Source organism: Neovison vison, chromosome 10 (genome assembly GCF_020171115.1).
Source record: "Neovison vison isolate M4711 chromosome 10, ASM_NN_V1, whole genome shotgun sequence".
In the NCBI taxonomy this organism is placed as follows: Eukaryota; Metazoa; Chordata; class Mammalia; order Carnivora; family Mustelidae; genus Neogale; species Neogale vison.
In genome coordinates, this window is record NC_058100.1 from 60,186,957 (window position 1) to 60,209,977 (window position 23,021).

The 23,021-nt window shown below is 43.3% G+C and overlaps 1 protein-coding gene across 2 annotated transcripts; it reads right to left on the reverse strand.

Annotated features, from left to right (window-relative positions):
• Nucleotides 1–1,008: 1,008 nt before the first annotated feature.
• Nucleotides 1,009–21,099, reverse strand: SRP9 (signal recognition particle 9). Of its 2 annotated transcripts, none has more exons than XM_044267408.1 (3): nt 20,874–21,099; nt 16,274–16,342; nt 1,009–1,260 (listed from the first exon to the last, which is right to left on the reverse strand). In XM_044267408.1, exons 1-3 carry the CDS (start codon nt 20,943–20,945, stop codon nt 1,156–1,158), a joined length of 246 nt encoding a protein of 81 aa, XP_044123343.1. In that variant the 5' UTR covers nt 20,946–21,099; the 3' UTR covers nt 1,009–1,155. The 2 variants fall into 2 exon arrangements, with proteins under 2 accessions (XP_044123343.1, XP_044123342.1); XM_044267407.1 differs by lacking the exon at nt 1,009–1,260 and adding an exon at nt 11,973–12,487 and having other exon boundaries at nt 20,874–21,096.
• Nucleotides 21,100–23,021: the final 1,922 nt, after the last annotated feature.

Genomic DNA, 23,021 nt, shown 5'->3' on the forward strand with positions numbered 1-23,021 from the left:
TAAAGTCTTGAGACATCGTGTAGATTACTGTTCTCAGGGATTCCTGCCCTTTGCTTGGTGACCTCTAGTGCCTCCCTGCAGATGAATATAATTCTCAGGTCACTGATGCGAGGCTTGGACATGGCACCTTCTCTGATCAACAGAATAGGACATGACATCTGAGCAGAGGCTTTGAGAGCTGTTGTGAGATTCTGCTCTTTTCTCGATCCTGGAGGATCGAGACATTGATTGTGAGTAGGAGCAGAACTGTGGAGCCACAGCTCCCTCTAATTTGAGCAAAAAAATTAAACTTTTTTCGAGGTACTGAGATTGGGGGGTTTACTTCAGGAAACATAATCTAGGTGTGTCTGGAAAACACGTTTATATGATGCTTCCTGTTACCTAATGCAACATTCCAGAATGGAAAGAATTTTCTTTCAGAAGTGTGATGGCCTTGTTCTGTGATCTCCTGGTTTCTAGGACTGCCGCTGACATAGTCCAAAGCCATTCGTCGTCGTCTTTTTTTTTTTTTTTAAAGTTTATTTACTTAAGTAATCTCAGGACCCCAAGAGCAAGAGTCGCACGCTCTTCCAAATGAACCAGCCAGGTGCCCCAAGTCCAAAGCCATTCTAATGCCAGAGCCTCTTTAAAAACGTCTTTCTCCCTCAGGAAGCTTCTAGGATCTTTTCTTTACCCACACAGCTCTGAAATTCCAACATCACTGGTTTTCATACTTGGTTGACTTTTATGCTCTGTCCAAGGCACCAAGGTGGGGGGCCCTTCCAGTCTGGAAACTCATGTCCTTTAATTCCGCAAATATTTCTTAGGTCATCTTATTGATGATTTCCTCCACTTCATTTTCCTTTTCTTGGAAATTCCTATTATCCAAATCTTTTTTTTTTTTTTAAGATTTTATTCATTTATTTGACAGAGGGAGATCACAAGTAGGCAGAGAGGCAGGCAGAGAGAGAGAGAGAGGAGGAAGCAGGCTCCCTGCCAAGTAGGGAACCCGATGCGGGACTCGATCCCAGGACCCCGAGATCATGACCTGAGCCAAAGGCAGTGGCTTAACCCACTGAGCCACCCAGGCGCCCTCCTGTTATCCAAATCTTGAGCTACTTTTCTTATCCTTTCTCTCTCTCTCTTTTTTTCCCCTTCTCGGCTTCAATTTCTGAGCTATTTCTGTATTTTTTTCTCTTCACATTTCTGTGTTTTCATTCCAGCAATCACGTTCTTCATTTCCAAGAGCTGTTTGTTGTTGCTGCTCGAATCAAGGGTCCCCTGAAAGCAGAATGTAAGACAAGGGTTTGCATGTAAGCAGCTTATTTGGGATGTGACCCCAGGGACAGGAGTAAGGGTGAGGAGGCGAAAATGTAAGAGAGGAAAAGATGATATGAGGAGGTGTTTCCTTTTCTTTTTTGAGGAGGTGCAGAGGAAGACAGAGAATTTCAAGCAGACTCCCCTGCCGAATGCCCAGTCTGACGTGGGATTCAATCCCACCACTCTGAGATCACACCCTGAGCTGGAATCAAGAGTCAGATGCTTAACTGATTGAGCCTCCACCAGGTGCCCCACGAGGATGTGTTTTTGACTTGGCCATTGCTCCGGGCGGCTTGGCCACTGCTCTGGGCGGCCGGTGCTTGCTCCTCTGGAACCTTCTGAGGAGGTTCCGAGTCTCAGAGTTCTCCACCCAGGGGACGAAAAGTGGGGGGAACAGCTCCCATCCCTCACTGGCCCAGGGTGACCTCACAGGCTTCGGCTCCCCTGTTCGTGTGAGTTGTGTGTGCATGGATGTGAAGAAGAGTGGTCAGACCCGATCCGTAAAGGAGTGGAGGAGGACAGTGAGTGGCGACCATCCAAGGCGGTAATGTGCTTCTGACCAAAGCTTATCTGTAGCATGCTGAGCAATGGCTCCCCTGATGCCCTAATCCCCGGAGCCTGTGAATTTGCTGCCTTATGTGGAAAAGCGACTTTGCAGGTAAGACTGACATGGAGACACAATCCTGGACTAGATGCGCTGGCATTAAACATAGTCACAAGATCTTTACGAGAGGGAGGCAAGGAGGTCAGAGGAGGCAGAGGGGACGGGACAGAAAGAGGGTGGGAAGATGATGTGATGTGGAGCCATGAGCCAGGGAAGGAGGACAGCCCCCCAGGGGGCCGGCAAAGGCAAAGAACCAGACGTTCCCCTAGACGGTCCCGCAGGAGCAAACCCTACTGACACCTTCACCCCAGCTCTTGAAGACCCACTCCGGACCCGTGATCCTGTAGGAGAATACATTTGTATTGTTTCAAGCCACCGAACTTGTGGTCATTTGAGATGCAGCCACAGGAAAGGAACCAGATCTCCCACACACCAAGGCTTGGCGAAAACGGTTGTAACACACACAACAAAGGATATTCTGGCCCCACAGAGCACATTTTTTTTTTTTTTTTAAATAAACACACAGAGATTGACTGTGCCAGGCACTGGTCTAAGCACTTTCCAAATACTCACTCACTTAATCTCTGTAACAACCCCATGAGGTAAATACTACTTTTATTGCCAATTGCAGCTGAGGAAATTGAGGCGCTCTTGTTAAATACCTTGTCCAAGAACCCTTACAGAAATGACAACTCAACAGGAAAATGAGCAAAATCAGAATTCACACAACACACCTGTTGTGTGCTCCAGAAAGCACACCAAGTGGGAGTAAGAGTGAAGACGAGTGGCGGGAACCGGGAGAAGGGAGGGGGACGGAAGGAAGGCGGCTGGGAAGAGCCTCGGACACCCCTGCGGTGCTGGGATGGTGGCGGGGGCAGCCCAGGAAGAGCCGGCAGCAAATCACTCAGCTCTGGCAGCTGGAGGCTTGCAGCGAACTGCGGCGTGCTCTTGCTCGTTTTTAAGATTTTTACTTTGAGAGAGAGCAGGAGCATGCGAGGAGGAGGGGGAGGAACAGGAGAGGGACAAGCGAGCTCTGTGCTGAGCGTGGAGACTGCCGCGGGGCTCTATCTCAGGACCTTAACCCTAACCAAGTCGGGTGCTTAACCAACTGTGACACCCAGGCGCCCTCCTCCTTTTTTTTTTTTTCCCCAAAACACCTTATTGGGGGTATGATTGGCATACAATAAGCTGCAAATATTTAGAATTTCCTGTTTTGAGGTATGTGAATACTCATGGAACCATCACCAGGATGGAGTTTGGGAATATATCCATAGCCCGCAAAGTTTGCTCATGTGTCACTGCAATCCCCTCTGTTCCCTGGCCCCTTGTCCCCAAGGAAAGCACTCCTCTGCCTGCAGTCACTCTAGGTTATTTTGCAGCTTTTGCAGCTAGAAGTTCACCTACATTAAATCATTCAGGATGTTCTTATAGACCCCGTTCCTTTAAATCAGGGTTATTTCGAGATTCATCGATGTTGTCGTGTGTGTTGGTAATTATTCCTCCTTTTCATCATTGAGTGGTATTGCTATGTATGGATAGACCACAGTTTGTTTATACAAAACTTGACTTGTTGGTGGACTTTCGGTTATTCCCACTTTGGGGCTATTAACGAATAAAGCCAGGATTAACATTCATGTACAAGTTGGGGCACCTGGTTGGCTCATTCAGTAGAATATGGGACTCCTGATCTCAGGGTTGTAAGTTTAAGCCCCAGGTTGGGTGTACAGAGTATTCAAAATTAATTAATTAATTAATTAATTTTTTTTTTTGCTATTTGAGAGAGACAGTGCATGCAAGAGAGCACAAGCAGGGGTAAGGACAGAGGGAGAAGCAGACTCCCCACTGAGCAGGGAGCCCGATGCAGAGCTCAATCTCAGGACCCTGGGATCATGACCTGAGCAGATATTTAACCCGCTGAGCCACCCAGGTGCCCTAAAAATAGTATCTTTTTTTTTTTTTTTTAAAGATTTATTGTCAGAGAGAGAGAGAGAGTGAGACAGCACAAGCAGGGAGAGTGGCAGGCAGAGGCAGAGAGAGAAGCAGGCTTGCTGCTCTGCAGGACTCCATTCCAGGATCCTGGGATCATGACCTGAGCTGAAGATAGTGGCTTAACTGACTGAGCCACCCAGGAGTCCCTAAAAATAGTATCTTAAAAAAAAAGTACATCTGAAAAAAAAAATTCACGTACAAGTCTTTGTGTGGATGGTAGATTCATGTATAATTTTTAAAGAAACTGCTTGTTTTCCAAATGGTCATACCAGTTTGCGTTCCTACCAGCACTGTATGAGATTTCTGGTTGCTCCAAATCCCTATCAGCTCTTGGTACACTCAAGCTTTTAAATTTTAGCCACTCTAATAGTTGCGTAGTGTTATCTCATGATCTTAAATTGCATCTCCTAACAACTAATACTTATTGTTCAACATCTTTTCATGGGTTTATTGGCCACATGTACATCCTCAGTCAAGGTTCTTTTGCTTACTTTTTTGGGGGAGGAGGTTTGAGTTTTGAGAGACCTTTATATGAGAGTTTATACATATATATATGCACACACACGCATATGCTTTACAAATAATTTCTTTTGATATGTGGCTTGTCATTGCCTTAGTGTCTCTGGAAGAACAGATTTTAATTTTGAAGCCCAATTTTTTTTTTAATACATTGCATACAGATTAAGAAATCTCTGCCTAACCGAGGTCACAAAGATTCCCTCCTTTTCTCTTCTATAAATTTTGTGGTTTAGGGGAGAGTGGGTGGCTTAGTCGGTTAAGCATCCAACTCTTGATTTTGCCTTGGGTCATGATCTCGGGGATCCCGATTGAGCCCCGCATTGGTCTCTGTGCTTAGCGAGGAGTCTGCTTGGATTCTCCCTCTCTCCTCCACTCCAGAATAAGTAATCTTCTTAAAAAAGTTTTGTGGTTTTATATTTAGATCCATAGTTCATCTTTTAAGTTAATATCTGCATATGGTGCAAGGTAGAGGTAATGTTTGAATTTTTTAAACATAGGAATATTGAATCCCAGCACCATTCGTTAAACAGACTCTTTTCTTTTTTTTCCAATTTATTTATTTTCAGAAAAACAGTATTCATTATAACAGACTGTCTTTTCTCCATGACTTGCTTTTAAATCTTTGTAAATTAAGTTATCCATATATGTGTGGGTCTGTTTCTGGACTGTATTCTGTTCCACTGATCTCCTTTATGCTGGTGCGGTTTATGCTGGTAGCTTTGCAAGACATGAAAAAAGGCAGTTATAGCTCCACACTTTGGCACACCTTTGGCAAAGATGTTTTAGCTATTCCCACCTGCTCTTTTGCTTTCCCATGTGAATTTCAGAATCAGAATATCGATTTCTACAAAAAAGCCTGCTGGGATTTTAATTGGGGAATACATTGAACCTATACATCAATTCGGGGGAAAATGACATTTTAATATACTGATTCTTCTGACCTGTGAATAAAATAGATCACTCACTTAATTCTTCTTAATTTCTCTCAGCTATGTTTTGTAGCTTTCAGTACATATCTTTTGATATTAAAAATGTACTTTCAGTTTAATTTCCATGTTTCTTCTAAGTATATAGGAATAGATATATAGATATATATAAAGGAATAGATATAGGAATATAAAGTTGTATATATTATATGTTAAATATATTAATCTTGTAACCTACAATCTTATTAGTTTCAGCAGCTTTTTTTTGTGGATTCCATAAGATTCTCTATGTAGGCAATCAAGTTGTCTACAGATAGTTACTTCTTCCTCTTCAATTTGGATGCCTTTTATTTCTTTTTCTTGCCTTACTGCACTGGTTTGTCTCCTGTATGACAACAGTGAATGCTCTACTGCTGAGATTTATTGTAAAGAAGTTTTCTGGTCTTTATTCCAGGAAACCAAGCTTCCTAGGAATTAACCTCTAAATCTTTGCAGTCTTCTGAGTGACAGAAGTACTTTTGTTATTCATGGTGGGTCCCTGGGACCACCTCTGAGTTTATGCTAATGAAGTAACTCAGGAAGGAGGTTAGCCATGCCAGAAAGACCAACCCTGTAATTAGAGGACTGGGGCTCTAAGGAGGGTGGTTAGCCCATCCTCTGGGAAGGGTAAGGGTGGCTGGAGATCAAGCTCTAGTGCATGACCAGTGATTCAATCATTGTTACATCACAGAACATAATGGACAGCCAAAGCTTGCGTTTGTAATCATTCATGAACACACTAGGAGAGTAATAAGCCCTAAGGACATGGAAGGTTTACATTTTATATCTTTCCAGACCTTATCCATTTGATCAATCCTGATTTATAGCTTTTTTTTTTTTAAAGATTTTATTTATTTATTTGACAGAGAGAGATCACAAGTAGGCAGAGAGGCAGGCAGAGAGAGGGGAAGGGAAGCAGGCTCCCTGCTGAGCAGAGAGCCTGACGCAGGACTCGATCCCAAGACCCTGAGATCATGACCCCAGCCGAAGGCAGCAGCTCAACCCACTGAGCCACCCAGGCGTCCCTGATTTATATATTTTATAATAAACTGTTACGTAAAAGGCATATAGTTGGTTCTAGTGTTTTGTTTTTTGATTTTTGAAAATTTCTGTGTGCTTAGACTATTGGCACTTAATGTAAGTATTGATATGTTTGCCTTTAGGTCTACCATTTTATTGTTTTGTGTTTGTTTCCTATTTTGTTGTTATTCCTGATAACCCTTTCTTGCCTTTCTTGGGGTCTTTTTTTTTTCTTCAGTATTTCATTTATCTATCTACTAAAAGAACTACTTGCAGTTATTTTAGTGGCTGCTTGAGAGATGAGGGTACACATATGTAGTTTTTCAGTCTACTTGGAAACAAGATTTCATCACTTTGAGTGGACTGCAAAAACTTTACTATCACACAGTTTCCACAATCCCCCTTTGTTACTGATGTCTTATGTCTTCCATCAGTGAAAATACCATTGGTGTCTTATTTTATTTCTATCATCAAATGTATTTTAAGAACTCAAGAGAACCGTTTAATTCTTTTAACCCAGATCATGACTTTTCCCTTTGCTCTTCCTTCTTTCCTGAATGTTTCCGTTTTTGTTATGGTGTCATCTCCTTTCAGTCTGAAGAACTCCCTTTAGTGGTTTGTTTTAGACCAGGTCTGCTGGGAATGAATTCTTTGTTTTTCTTCATCTTAGTTCCTGAAGGATATATTCACTGGATATAGAATTCTGGGTTGTCAGTTCTTTCCTTTTAGCCTTTTCAAAATGTTGTGCTCCTTCCTTCTGGCCTCCATTTCTGATGAGAGATCAGTCATCCAAATCATTATTTCCCATAGATAATGCATTGCTTTTCCACCGGTTGTTTTCAAGAGTATTGTCCAGTTTTCATTACGACTCTCTTGTGAGTTTCCTGAATCCAAAGGCTTAAGTTTTTCATCAAAGTGGGTAATTTCTAGCCAGTATTTCCTCAAATATTTTTTTCCAGCATTATGCTTTCTCCTCTCCTCCAGGGAGTCAGATGGCACAAATGTTAGACCTTTTATTATTGCCCTGCAGATCTCTGAAGTTCTGCTCATGGTTTTGTCATTTCCCAACCTTTTTCTCTGGTCAGATTAAATTCTCTTGGTTTATCTTCAAGTTCATGCTTTCCTCCATTATGCTACACTATTCAGGGAGTTTTTCATTTTGGTTACTGTGTATTTCAGTTCTAAAATTTCCATTTTGTTCTTTTTATACATATATCTTCTATTTCCTTGCAGAGGTTCTTTTTCCTCCCATTGGCTATAAGAGAGTTCTTGATTATTTGCTGGAGCACTTTTATAATAGTTGCTTTAACATCTTTGTCAGGTAATTCCAACATGTGATATCTGTGTCTTTTTCTAGGAATTGAGGTTTTCCCCATTTCCTGGTGTGCCAGGTAATTCTGGATTGTATCCTTGACATTTCGAACACTGTCATTAAACTCTAACTCTTGTTCAAATCCAAAGAGTTCAAAACTCTTTGAACAAGAGTTCAATACTGAGTTTCTAAAAACTTAGTATTTTTAGAAAATACTGAGTTTTTGTTTCAGCAGGCAGTCAACCTGGCTAGGTCGTAGGCAAAAGTTTATTATTTTTTAAAAATTCTGGCAAAATGGACATAACACATTATAGAGTTTCAGGTGTGTAAGATCAGGCAAGAGTTTTTTGTGTTTTGTTTTTTTTTTTAAAGATTTAATTTATTTATTTAACAGAGATCACAAGTAGGCAGAGAGAGAGGGAAGCAGGCTCCCTGCTGAGCAGAGAACCCAATGTGGGGCTCAATCCCAGTGCCCTGGGATCATGACCCGAGCCAAAGGCAGAGGCTTTAACCCACTGAGCCACCCAGGCGTTCCAAGGCAAGGGTTTTGAAAACTAAACTGACACTGGACTCACAGCCTTCAGAAGACAGTTTGGGATGTCTGTTCAAAACTACTGCAGTGCTTTCTGGATCTATAGGATGTAAATGCCTCCTAGTTGCCAGGCTGGGATCTAGGTGGTGGTCTCTTCATTAGTCTTTGGTCTACTGAAAAGCATCAGATCCACACATATGTACAGCTTGGATACGTATACATACAGGGGTTCATCAGCAACTTACTGAGGTCCCTTTCTGAAATTCCTTCCTCTCTGTGATCTCTTTGGTACTTTGGGGTTCCTTCTATTTCTAATTCTCTGGACAGAAGACTACTTTGACACTGTATCTGCATCCAGGGCCAAGTAGATGGAGGCCAAAGAGAGAAATGCAATGGGGATTGGTTCTACCCTCTTGGAGACAAAGCTGTACGGGAGAGGAAGGATCCTCTCCCCATGTTTTGGCTCCCACAGACTCCCAATGCCAACAGCGGATGCTACCACCATGATGGGACTGCTGGAGGTCAAAGTGGTGGCATGGTAAGAGAACACAAAAGAGCAAAAAACCAAAAGATTTCTACACTCTCTTGGGTGTATTAGAAGTTCCCCTTGTACTCCCTGAGCCAGAATGAGAGGGCTTATGCGCATCTGTACTCCAATACTCACTTCCAGCTTTCCCATGTGCTGAGTTCAGGCTGTGGGATACCGGGGGCGCTGAGGGAGGGTGGACTCGTCATAGGTTCAGTAGTACTTCAAGCTCTCATCTTCTTCCCTAATCCACCTGCTGTTTTCTTCTGGAGGTCCACACACTCATAGCTGAAGCTGGTAGAAGAGCTGCGGTGGCAAGTGGCTGATCCACCTTATCGCAAACCAGTCCAACTAGTGCTTTTAAAGCTTATTCTCTCTCCCCACCGTGGGTTGCAAACTCACAACTCTGAAATCCAAGAGCCACACATTCCTCCAACTGAGCCAGCCAAGTACCCCCCAACTAGTGCTTTTAATATAAGAAAGAGGAATGAAATTATTTTGACTTTCTTCTCACATTATCATACATTTCAACTGCAGTAAAAGGAACGTTCTCCCTGTTGTTCCAAGAGAAATAATACTGAATACGATGACAAGTTACCACAAGGCCATCTTTGACAAAGATGAACAGGAGGAGCGCAACGAATATAGGGATTTGGCTTTTAGTTTTATTTTCAGTAGGCAGAAAGGATAGGACCTCTTACTGTACTTGGGCAATTAATTTCATATTTCCCTCATTTTGAATTTGTTTTAGAGTACTTTGAAGACTTTTAGCATCATACAATTGCTAATCTTAGAGTTTCCTAAGGGTAACAGAAGGTATCAACTATAAAATGCTGCCAACACTGCCTCTATCAATGACTTAAAGCTGTGGCTGAGAAAGACACTTTATACACACACACACGCTTTTTTTTTTTTTTGCGAGCCCAAGCAACCCATGTGGGACAGGGGGACAGGGAGAGGGAGAGAATCTTAAGCATGGAGCCAAATGCAGGGCTCAATCCGACAACCGAGGTCATGACCTGAGCTGAAATCAAGAGTGGGACACTTAACCAACTAAGCCACTCACGTGCCGTGAGACCTTTGATTTTTAAGACAAAGCTGGCAGACTAGGTACCCCAAGAGGTAAGTAGAGAACATATGTAGCCTAACAGCAATGTTTAATGAACTCTACGCTCCAAGGAGAGTGGGTCCTTAGAAGAACAAAATGAAACTGTCTTAACTGCTAACTACACCTAGAATCTCAATCACTACCGTGACTTCATGTGGGTTACATGAGAGTCAGCAGGGTTTGACCAAACATATCACAAACACATTTGTTAAAAATTAACCCGGGTGTGTGTGATTAGGGTGTCTAGAAATACTTCATGAGTAAAAAAAAAATTGGGAGTATAGAGCACTGCAATTTTCAGAATATATGATGATTTGGGGTTTTGTTATTTATATTTACTTTAATAAACTTGATACTTACAAATTAATTATCTTAATAGTTTTATTTTGTGCAAACACAAACAGAAGTTTTAGATTTAAGGATTTCAGTTTCTTCCCACATAAGAACACTCTCTATGGGGACAGTCCTGTTTTGTTCCCCAACTGCCAAAAATGACATTTAATAAAAGATACAGCTCTCGGCAGAAAAAGCAGATGTTATTTCTAAATAATCCTTCAATTAAAATTATGAAATAAACTTTAAGAGCCAGGTACACCTTTTCCCCTGAAAAAAATATAATTACTACTGCTAGCAGCTACTATTTATTGACGTAGATAGACTCTACCATTTGATTCTCAAGTCCTAGAAGTACTGTTGTCAGCCCAATTTCCAGAGAAGGTAACGGGCTCAGAGAAGTATCCAAAGACCACAGAGTCAGGAAGCAGCAGAGCCAATACTGTAACACAGGCTATCTGCCTTGCGCCCTCTGCTATAAGCTGTAAGTTGTAAGGACCTGAGGAATCCCAATCCCAGTCTCACCCTTCCAGGTTATTTTTATAAAGTAGTGTTAATAAGTAGAAGGCGTAAATGAAAAAGAAAAAGGCCAAAAATCCTCCAGTGATCCCACTGATTCAGGGGTGGGGGGTGGGGACACAACCCCAAACCCCAAATACCCTTTACTATTTGATGTTACTCCTCTTAATGACAAAAACAACCTTGCCATCAACATACCTCTTCAGAGAAAGTCATGTAATAAAAAGTACCAGCAAACAAAACAACAAACAAAATTTACTTACAGCATCATCAGACTCATTTTAGACTAAATGAATACAGTATATTCTCGAGAACTTAAAAACTTCAACAGAAACAATATATTCATATAATATTTTACTTAATTCTCTGAAACATGCAAAAATTTATATGGCTAACGAAATTTTCCATATTAAAATGCTGCTCAACATGACAAATTCCTAACCAAAAAATACTGTAATGTAGGAAGCAACATGTGAACATTTAGGTGGTAAAATTAAGGTTATAATATGATAAATATCAAATAATATCCTTCTGGCCTAATGGAAAACATAACAGCTGTGACAGTCAGGCTTAACACCCTGGTTAAATACAGAGAGAAACGAGTGGGGGGGGGTGGGGGCAGGCACAGACACATGCAAAGATTTAACAGTTTGAATAATCTTTAGCCCTTCCAGGAAAATGCAGATGGGAAATCTGTGACAAATACTTGTGTATACGGTGCTTTCAGTCCACTAGTGATCACTCTGTTCATGCACTTAAAGTAACTGCAGTTGTTTCCAAGCACTGAAAACTAGATTCAAAGCAAGTCTCTGCTCCACAAGCTAAGGATACTACAAATCCCTTATATTCAAAAACACAGTTCAGATTTGTAAAGTGTTAGGTAAGGAAAGCATTATCTGCTTCCATGATTATTATTATTATTTTAAAAGATTTTATTTATTTATTTGACAGAGATCACAAGGAGGCAGAGAGGCAGGCAGAGAGAGGAAGGGAAGCAGGCTCCCCACTGAGCAGAGGCCTGATGCAGCCAGATCCCAGGGCCCTGGGATCAAGATGGGAGCTGAAGGCAGAGGCTTTAACCCACTGAGCCACCCAGGCACCCTCCATGATCACTTTTAGAACAGAGACTACACACTGTATCATACAGAGTCTGGTATGCTGCTGGGCACAGATTAATTCCAGTTACCATATTTTGTTTGTAGGTCATCAACAGCACAGATTTCATGCTCCAAAAGAAATATATCAATCTGGCAAAATAGTTACATTTAATTTTCTTTCAAAGACAGATTAACTAAAATTTAATAAAGGAAGAACTGCCTTTCACTGGTATCTCATTTTCACATTACTGAAACAAACTTACCAGAGAATAATTACACATTTTGTCCCACATCAACCTGCAAAAGGTTTCCCAACATAGATGTATTTGTTCAGTTTCCAAAAATAAATAAAAGTTTCCTACCTGAAAGCATTTACATTCCTAGCTCTCTAAAGTAAACATAAAAAAAAAAAAAGTACAAAAAATCATCTCCCCATTTCTGAAGAGCTCACTTAGTTACATAAAGTATTTTCTTTCCCAATACTTTTTCAGATTCAAAAGAGATTTACTTCCTAAGAACATGACAGATCTTCTTTTCAAATCATTCAGTCCGTTTCCATGGCAACACTGCGGGATTCCTTGGCTACCATAAGTCGCATTAGTTGACTGTGGAATTTCTCAATCTTCTTTACGTCTTGGGCTTGGTCTGTTCTATACACCAAACACTGTCAGAAATGTTAAAAGTACACATTAACTACGCAAAACTAGATTATCAACAACGTAGCAAATGTAGGATTGGGTACAAATAGGAGTCTTTCCTCATACTAAGGCAGTTAAGGTTTCTATGCCCCCGACAATTCATTCCTTTAGTATCTTTTAGTATTTCCAACTCCACTGCCGTAAGCAAAAAACTAAATGAACTCTGAAGCTCCTCAAAAATGACCAATTAAGTAACATGCTAAATCCTGCTGTGGGGTCTGATGAGAACTCCAGGCTAGGAATCAGATTATTTTCTCCCTGGGATCTGGTCATGAGTAACTGAGTTATACTGGGAAAAGCACAGCAATATTAGGACTTGTTTCCCTACTTGTGAAATTGGGAGATGGGGAGGCAATAGTAATGATAATTTAAGGAAAAAAAAATCCACCATCCCTTGCTCACAGCTGGTCATGGTCTAAATTAAACCAGATAAATCTGTCCAGCTTTGATTTTTTTAAGGTATTCACAATTTTTAATCCAAACCAAATTCTTCCTTGCTCTAGGTTAAATATTTGCTCCAAGTTAAATACATGCTTAAGATCTGCCTGTGGTTTGTCAAAAACCATTTGTCTAGAGTCTTCAAAAATATCAAATTTAAGCTGCAATTTCCCCCCCTTATTTTGTATTAAAAGGTCCATTTTTCTTTAGCCTATCCTAAGGGTTCACATGAGTCTTAAAGAAACGAATGATTCTGCAATAATATTCATCAGCTTAGGGTACCTGGGTGGCTAGCTGTTAAGCAACTCCCTTCGGCTCAGGTCATGATCCTGGAGTCCCTGGATCGAACTCCGAACCACCCCCCCAAGTCGGAACTCCCCCCCAAGTCGGGCTCCCTGCTGAGTAGGGAGTCTGCTTCTCCCTTTGGCCCTCCCTCCTCTCTCAGATACACAAATAAATAAATCTTAAAAAAAAAAAAAATTTATGAACTCAAGTGACCTATTGTTCAATCTTATCATCCCCGACTGGTGTGAGTTGACTTTAAAGTTTAAAGCCTTTAAAAGGCTTTAAAAGGCTAATGTGGATAACTTTAAAACTGTTATCCACATACTGTAAAAATTTGTGTAACAATCTTATAAAGAGGCCATAATAATCTCCAACATTCCAATTTCAGTATATGTGCTGTGGGAGAATCTATCTACCTTGTCCCTATGGTTTGACAGAAAAGATTTCAAAGTCCTAGAAAATATTATAAATCATTCGTGGGATCAGAAAAAAATGAAGCATAAATGGGATTATAAAAAAGTCAAAGACACAGTGATAATAATAAATGTAGCCTAAGACTGAGTTTCTGAAGGAAGTAGTAACTATTAAGATGAACTGGCAAGGGGAGTGCACACATTTTTTAAGAGTCATTAGGAAACAGATTTTCTTCTGTCAGAGTTGAGTCGGATTATTTATTATTTAGGAGAATGGATTTGGTTGTGTCTTTGGCCCCTTCCAAACATGGACTAATTCTCAGTAGATTTAAGAAAGAACACAGAAGGCATTTTTCACATTTCGATCTTGTCACAGGAATCATCAGTGTGACATAAAGTTCCTCCCAATACCAGCATCCACGCATCCTTAATTATGTTTAATCATTACTGGAGGCAAAAAGTCATCATTTTGAGTTAAAGCCTTTTGTATTAAAATCAGTTCTGCATTTTTTCCTAACTTAAAAACAGGGCATGCCAACTTGTCTTCAGTAGATAAACCTCCCCACTCTGTGCCCACCACAACGGAGATGACAGAGACAATCATCAGTGTGAACACCCCAGACTCAAGCGCATGCGCAGATGTACTGGGAGGCAAGCACTAATGCTAGGTACCTTCCTGTGTGGGGTTTATGTCCCACCCCCGGATCAGGGGAGCAGACCACCACTACGCAGTTTACAGATAAGGAAACGGGGCCCCAGAAAGCCAAACTTTGGTCTGAACTTTTCCAAGGCTGAGACACTGGTAAATGGCTAAACTCTGATTCCAATCTCTTGACTCTAAGTCTAGCACACAACACCATTTTTCATGTTTTCAGTTACTCCCAACTTAACTGGTGCCTGGAAGACACGATAATCATTAGAAGTCTGAATTCACGCAACCTCACAACAGAACGTTGAACGCAAATATATAAAAAGCTAATATATGAGCAAAGACAAAAAGTCACTCTGAAATTTTTTAAAGAATTCATCTAAGTAACCTCCGGGTCTGGATACCATGCTAGTCACTGGACATTAGGTAAGAACTTTATTGCTCTCTACTGTCTTGAAGCTCACTATCTACTAAGAAGACAAATATGATAAAACAATTATGATACAGCACAAAAAAGAGCCAAAAAGAAAAGCAAGAGAGGAAGCATTCCTTTCAGCTAGGTTTTGAAAGATAAGCACCCATCTCACCATACTGGGGTGGCAGTGGATTCAATGCCGCAAAGATGGGAAGAGGACACCCGAAGAGGCCCAAGACAGCCCGCCCAGTCACAGGAGCCCCGCAGTAACGCAGGAAAGGCAGAAGATGGAGGGCATGTGAGGTTGCAGTCACACTAGCAGTATGATGATTTAGTTGTAAGTATACATTTTAAGCAGGTTTTAATGCAGGGTTTTAAGGTTTTAAGCAGGGTCTAATGACCAAACCTGCCTTTTAGAAATCTCTCCAGACAACTAAAGGGTGAACTGGAACAGGGACACATTTGGGAGATGGGTCTAGCCAGCCAGCCAAGTGAGGATGACACCCTAAACTCAGGGGAGGCACAGTGGAGACAGAATGCTCGTGACAGGAAATGAGACCAGGGTGCTTGAGTCAGCAATTCCCAAGTGCCTGGGAAAGCACACGGAGCACGTCAGAGGATCGAAGACAAGCTCTTCACGTGAGGGGCAGTGGACGTGAGAACGGGAAACAGAGGACTCTATTGCACTAGAAAACAGGAGGTGGCAGTTTCAGAAGTGATGAGGAGTTCCATCCTGGACAGGCTAATTCTGAGGAGCATCGAGGAAAGGATGCTGAACAGGGAGCTAGTCAGGAAGTCAAAAGAAAAATGTGACCTAAATGTACAAATCTGGAGACAGGTTTTGTCTCCAGATTGCAGCAGACTGCAGCAGTCCCGAGCACTGTGGCTGAATGGACTGCTCCAGAAGCAGTATGAAAAGCTGACCCAGGATAGAATTCTGGAGAAACCAGTATTTAGCAAAGAGCACTAAGACAAGCACAGAAAAAGAAAAAGAAGATAAAACGGAGCCACAGATGCCAAAACAATTTCCCCCAGAGTGGTTTTATGTATGAGAAGCAGCCAGGAGGTCCAGTAAGATGCAGACTGCTGAGACCATTAGGTTTGGAAGCGCAGGGCTGCTGCTGGGCTGGACAACTGCCGCTGTGTGGAGATCAGGCGGCAGAGGGTCCCGGAAGTAACGGGGTGTGCGGAAGGGACAAGACTGAGCAGGGCGGGAAGGAGGGAGGCAGCTATGAAGCCTGTAACATGTGTCCGAACACCATTTCCTTCCCATACACTCATAAGGAGACCTCTATCCCCTCATACCCAGTTTTAGTCTGTACACTCCTTTTGTTTAAGGTCTGAAGTAATTACTAAATGACACTTGACGTACTACATTATTTCCCCAAGAGTCTAAAAAAGTAGCTTCTAGAATGAGATTTCTGACTTTGGAATGAAATGCAAAATAAGCATCCTAATGGGCAATCTGCATAAATTCTATGTAAACAATTTCAAACAAATGATTAACTCAAACGAATCTGGAAATATGCAACAAATAAAAATGTATACTTACAACTAAATCATCTGTTACTTTAATACACAAACTCCCATCAGAATGCCTATATTTGAGAACCACACGGGCCTGAAATAAAAATACACATTTAGAAACAGTGAAGTCAGAAGACATTTCTCATAAATAATTAGTCTTCAGGTATGCTAAAGAGGATCCCTCTAGAATAGCCAAAACATCTACATACATCTTTACTGTAAACATCATTATTGGAATGAGGTAGAGAATAGTATTTTAGTTCCTTCCTATTGCTATAATTCATTTTTTAAAAAGACTTACTAAAAAGTTTAAAATTTATTTGCAGCCAGTTTGAAGAGATATCCTGAAAATTCCCAAAACACATCCACATTCAGGGAATATCCGTGAGACTCTTAAGGTGGTTTGGCATTAAGAATATACAGATCTCAGGGTTCCTGGGTGGCTCAGTTGGTTAAGCATCCGACTCTTGATTTTGGCTCAGGCCATGATCTCAGGGTTGTGAGACTGAGCCCCATGCTGGGCTCTGTGCTGGGAATGGAGCCTGCTTGGGATTCTCTCTCTCCCTCTGCCCACCCCCTGACACAAATATACAGATCTTCCTCAACTCATGATGGGGTTATTCCCCCAATAAACCCACTGCCAGCTCAGTGGGTAGAGCATCCGATTCTGGATCTCGGGGTTATGGGTTCAAGCCCTTCACTGGGTGTAGAAATTACTTTGTGGCCCGAGAAAAGATCAGAATTCAAATTCATAGTACAATTTCAACTGAATTTATATTGCTTTTGCAGTACCAAAAGTCAAAAAACTAAAGTCCAAGTATTGTAAGTTGGGGACCACCTATATACTGAAGGGATCACAACATGCTTCCTCAAAACATGTCACTTTGGCATAAGGACTGTTCTGAGCAGAGATTAGCTCTCTGCCCTTTCTGGCTAAAGAACAGGACATAAATTAACCTTCATAAAGGTGACATAAAATTTCTAGTAGTAAAGGTGCTCCTTTCTCCCTTCCTGGGAAAAGGAGGACTCTTATCTGCAGAACAATCCCTACTAATCACCTTCCCCTCCACAGTATCTCCAAATCCCATCCTTAGTCCACCCTCTTTCCCACACTCCATCAGCATTGCTGATCACGGTACATAGGCCCCAATTCTAACTACCTCCTCAAGTCAAATGCTTTGTAAACTCCGTGCACATTGCATACATGTGTTGAGTCTTCCTTCTTGTTACTCTGTCCCTTGTCAGTTTAATTTGCAGGGCCCCAGCTATGAAATCTAAGAAGGTAAAAGAGAAGAGTTTTTCCTTCCCTACAATATCAACCCAGCCGCGGAAGAATGAAAGGAAAAGTAGGAGGAAAAACATCAGACTACGCTGTGCAAGTCCAAATCTGTGTGGCAGGAAGTACGGCAGTCACAGTTCATGCTGTCCCCTCCCTGTGGCTCTCAGGAGGTAGAACTGGACTCAAGCATTCAGCGAAATCATGGCACCACACAATGCATTAGGAGAGAAAAACAGGATTCTGTCCTGGAAAGAAGTCTCCATCAACGACTTTTCCAAAAACAATCCCTATACTGAACACCATGCTCCACACCTTCCACTGTTCGGCATTCCACAGTTAGGGAGCCAAGAAAATGATTTACCTAGAACAGAACATCTCCCAGTAGGGTTTGGGAGCATCAATTTTATTTTTTTAAATGATGGATTCAGGGGACGCCTGGGTGGCGCAGTTGGTTGGACGACTGCCTTCGGCTCAGGGCGTGATCCTGGAGTCCCGGGATCGAGTCCCACATCGGGCTCCCAGCTCCATGGGGAGCCTGCTTCGCTCTCTGACCTTCTCCTCGCTCATTCTCTCTCACTGTCTCTCTCTCTCAAATAAATAAATTAAAAAAAAAAATGATGGATTCAAAATAGTATAGTGCGGCAGAGTCCGTTTTTTGCTGACCTACAAGAATAACCAGCTGTTTCAAAAGATGTGAAGTATCTAAAAGCCAAAACAGGAACATAATTTTAAAATGGTCACAATGTAGAACCAGAAGCCTCGAGACAATTCTGGAAACTAAAGAAAAAGGTCTTATGAAGAGCTGTACCTTCCAGCTTTCCCCACTATGTCTCTGCTCTCCCGGGATTGGGGGTGTGGGGGTGTTTTGGTAAAGGAGAAAAGGAACTCAGAAAGCACTTATATAAATTACAACTAGATTATCTTTAGACACCAGATTCTATATATTGGGTTATTTAATTCTACATGTTTAAAAAAATTCAGTTCTCCAGAAAGAAACAGCAATTTAAAAATGTGCTAATTAATCATGGGGGTGCCTGGGTGGCTCAGTCGCCTAAGCTTCTGACTTCCCCTCCGTTCAGGTCAGGATCTCAGGGTTTTGGGATGGAGCCCGCCTAAGGCTCCCTGCTCAGTGGGGAGTCTGCTTCTACCTCTGCCTCCGTTCACTTGTGCTCTCAGTCACTCCCTCTCTCGAATAAATAAATATAATCTTTTTAAAAAAATGTGTTAAGCATGACAACTACGTAAAATCTTCAGTCTCGGTTGAAAGAATAATGGCTGGCTTCATGAGGGGAAGTGGGAGTTAAAAGCTCTATGACACTGTAAGAGAGTCTATTTTGTAACTGAGGGGGCACCTATGTTATCTGATGCTACAAAAGGAGAAAAAGCAATCAAGACTCTTGCTCTCTTAGGAACTCTGAATTCCATCAACCAAAATAACCAAGCACAAGACAGCATGAATGAAGTCCTTTTATAGAGGCATACACAGGTAAAATGCTAAAAGAGAAAACAAGTCATTATAACTGGGGGAAGGGGAAGTGTAAAAAAGCTTGCTAAAGATGGCTTTGTCAATGCACGCTTTTTTCTTTTAGGGAAAAGGGTAGGAGAGAAACTGAAGGATCAGTGTGAATGAAGATTTAAATTTTCTAACTTCATGAGACTAGAGCAGACGATGGTGGATATGGTGGGAAGACAAAGCCAGAAAGACTGGAGAGGGTCAGACTGTGGACTGGGAGTCTGGATTTTACCTGGCAATCAATGAAAAGCCAGTATTTAAGTAGGAAACTGAGAGAATTCCATTTTTGTTTTAGACAGGTGTGGCATGAGTAAAAAGAGGGATTAAAAAGGCAGAAAGACTGACTGAGAGGTTATCACATGGTCCAGCAGGAACACCATCTCCAGTGAGAGCAATGCAAGAGAACAGGAAAAGGTGACAGGTGTACTCAGCAGGCTCAGAGGGTGGGAGAGAGGACAGAAAATTTTCCAAAACGGATTCCGAGGAGTCTTGACAAAAGTCCTCTTCTTTAGTTCTAGCAGAGACAGCACAGACTCGGCGTTTAGAGAATGGGGTTCAAATTCTAGCTTCATCTCTTGGAGACCAGGCAATCCATTTCAAGTATCAAAGACTATTTATTCATTTGCCTCAAGGGATTGTTTTGCCTGTTCACATGAATTATACACCTGAGGATACGTAGTGTAGAATGTCACATAGAAGGCACTCCACAAAACTGTCAGTCAAGTGCCCCTCACCTATCAAAAAATCAAGAGTTGAAAACCAGTAGACGTTTTCATGCCCTGGACTTTTCTGTAAGGTGAAGGGAGGAAAATCAATCTCCCGATCCTGTGTATTCTTGACCAGCTCTGTTCACGGGCAATATGCTGTCATTACTATCTTGTGTTCATTTCCCTATTAAATTTAACTAATTAAAATATGATTACTCTTGACATGAACTTCAATACTCTTCACTATGTTTTCAGATATTTTGTGTACCGTGTGGGTACCTCTGGACAAAAATCCTGTATCGTTCTCACAGTACACTGCACGGAGAAACAAATGTCCCAGCACACACAGGACGTCAACCAAATGGAGGAGCTAGAAATCGTGTCATACACAAAACACTCGATTTCAAAAATACCTAACTCATGTCATCACCTATTATGTTACTGTAAAGAATGGACAAACACTTTCACAGCTTCTTGTTAGGTATCTAGGTCTAAAAACCTACCGAAACTTTTAATTAACAAGGAGCGATTTAAACAGTCTCTGGATAGAACAACAAAATTAATAGAAACTCGGGAGGAAGAAAAATGAAGACCTGAATGCTCCAGTTCCCGTCATGGGGCCTTCTTTGCTCTTTAATAAGGAGCTAACCTCTGGCATCTACTCACCGTAATTTTTGTGGGGACCACGAATGAGCCCCCTAAACTGTAAATACTGTAATACTCTTAAACTACGTTTTAAGAGTATTCTCCCGAGAAAAGGGTGCAAGCCTTCTCATACACGCCACAGCGGGACATGAAAAGGGCACCGAGACCACCGAGGGTCAGGAAGCCGCAGCCCCAGTGGGAGGAGCCCTGCCCTTAGAGACACGTAAACCTACCGCGGCCACAGGGCTTGGGGGCGGGGAAGGCAGAGCAGGGCCGCTTGGGGGCCGGCGATGACCCGGTTTCCGGGACTCGTCCGGCCGTTCCTCCGGGAGGAGGCAGTGGGAGCCACGACACCTGGCAGGGTCCGTCTCCGCTCACACCCAGCACCTCCCGGCGGGGCTGGAGAAGCTCCGCAGGCCGCGCGGACCATAGGGATGACATCCTGACCCGGGGCCGATGCAGCGGTCCCGCGGGGATTTACCTTCATAGGGTCGGCGAGGTAGAGTTTCTCGGCCGCGCGACTGAACTCCTCCCAGGTCTGGTACTGCGGCATTGTGGCTCCGCCGCGGAGAGTGAGGGGACGAGGCCGGGGACCGCAGGCGGCGCGACCCAGCCGACCTACCACCTACTTCTGACGGCCAGAGACCGGTGCGGGGGTCGTAGCGGCCCGAAGATGGCGGCACCTCCTCGCACCAACGCCTCGTCCCATTGGACGGCCCGGCCCGCCCTCGCCCAATGGGAAGGAGAGATGCTGCAAGGAGGGGCGGAGCCCCGAGCGAGCGGCTCTGGGAGCGCGCAGGGAGAAGTCAAGAGCAGGGAGACAGGTGCGACATTGCCACAGTGCCCCCTTCAGGTTGGAGGAGCGAGTCGACGGTGTTGTCCCGGGGGTCCTTCCAGAGAGACTGATGCAAGGCCTGAGTCCCAGGACGCAGCGGCTGGATGGGAGGTGCTGGAGATGCAACCCTGGAGCAGGCAGGTTCCAGCTGACACGCCCGCAGCCTACCAAAGCGGGGTGGAGGGGACAGAAACGCCAGGACGCCACCGGAAAGTGTGTGCGATGGGCATTTATGTCTGTTCGCGGGACCCCATAGGAAGCCTTTGCGTCCGGAGGCTCAAGCCTAGTGTCGAGGGTCAGCCTAGTGTCGAGGGTCGCAGCGGATGTTCCGCGGAAGGGCGGGGACGGAGAGGCCCCTTCCAGGTCTCAGGGGTACGCAGTGGGCGGGTGTTTAGGGGAAGGGGAAGAGGTCCCATAATTACCTGTGCAGGGGTCAGAAATTTTAACTTGGCTCTCCAGGCACTGCGGTGACATGGAAGGGTATTTGGCTTTAATCACCTTTATTTAGGTATATTTTACATACAATCAAACACACTGGTTTTAAACGTACAGCCTGATGCATTTTGACAGGCATGTGTGTAGACCCAGCAGTCACATACCAGTATGCCCAATGCCAAAAAGTTCCCTTATGCTACTTTATATTTAATCCCCCCCCCCCCGCCCACCCCTGACCCTGGAGGATCACCCATCTAGAGTTGCTTTCTGCAACTCTAGAGTTCTGTCCACTGCCTTTTATCGGACTGAAGGAAAATAGTGCAAACCCAAAGGTAGGGGAGGCCCCTTAATGTGCTGGTGCCTAGTTACAGGTATAGGAATCTTGGATCTGAGTTAGGGCACTCACCTGGGACTGGAGAGGAGCTTACAGATTAGGGATGGAACTGGTGAGTCTGGTGGGGTATGCAGGAGAGAGTGGAGGGATTCCCAAGTCTGGTGGCAGTTGTGGTGCCACTGATGGGGGCACAGGGCAAAGAAAAGGGAGCAGCCTCGAGGGAGGCTGGGGAAGACCGTGCGGGTGGAGCCCTCTGTCTCTATGGGAAACTCCAGCAGAGGTCAGACATAGGAGTCATCAGCAGATAGGGAGGGCATGATGGAGCCTTCCTCCAGGGAGGAGGAGACTAACACAGGCCCTGGGAACAGCCACACGAACAAGGGTGAGAGAGAGGCAGACAGAAGTTATCAGAGGGATAAAAGGAGGGCAGGAGGGTCTGCGATGAGAGGGGAGGAGCAGGTTCCAAGGTGGAACCCTCCGTGATCTCAGGGGGCAGAGAGATGGGTACACAATTACAAAGAACTGAAAGGAGTCAGTAGATTGTGGTCGTTGGTGACCTGGGCCAGAAGAGCCCCACAGTTGGACTGGGATCTGGGTAGAACTGACGAAAAGAAGCAGGAGGGCCAGAAAAGCAGAGCCAGTTGCTTTATACTCTTCTTGATAGAGCTCAGCCGGAAACAGAAGAGATCAGAACACGGCCTGAAGACAATGGTGAAGCATGAATATTCTTTTTCTTTTTTTTTTTCCTGTAGGCTCTCCGCCCAGTGTAGAGCCCAGCAAGGGGCTTGAACTCACAAGCCTGAGGTTGAGACCTGAATTGAGATCAAAAGTTAGATGCTTACCCGACTGAGCCACCCAGGCGCCCCGAAAGAGAGTTATTTTTTAAGATGGAAGGAGTTTGTGCCTGTTGGTAACTTTCAGAGAAGGAATCATAAGAGCTGGAGGGATTAAAACTAGAAGGAAAGGGGAAAGCAAGATCTCAGGGAGAACATAAAGGGGACGACCAAAGGCACAGATGTGTGAAT

Coding starts and splice junctions, on each gene's coding strand:
- SRP9 (XM_044267407.1), bottom strand. CDS start 20,945: ATGCCGCAGTACCAGACCTGGGAGGAGTTCAGTCGCGCGGCCGAGAAA. Junction 16,343..20,873: donor ACCTCGCCGACCCTATGAAG/GTAAATCCCCGC, acceptor TTTTTATTTCAG/GCCCGTGTGGTTCTCAAATA. Junction 12,488..16,273: donor AAGTAACAGATGATTTAGTT/GTAAGTATACAT, acceptor CATTTCTGACAG/TGTTTGGTGTATAGAACAGA.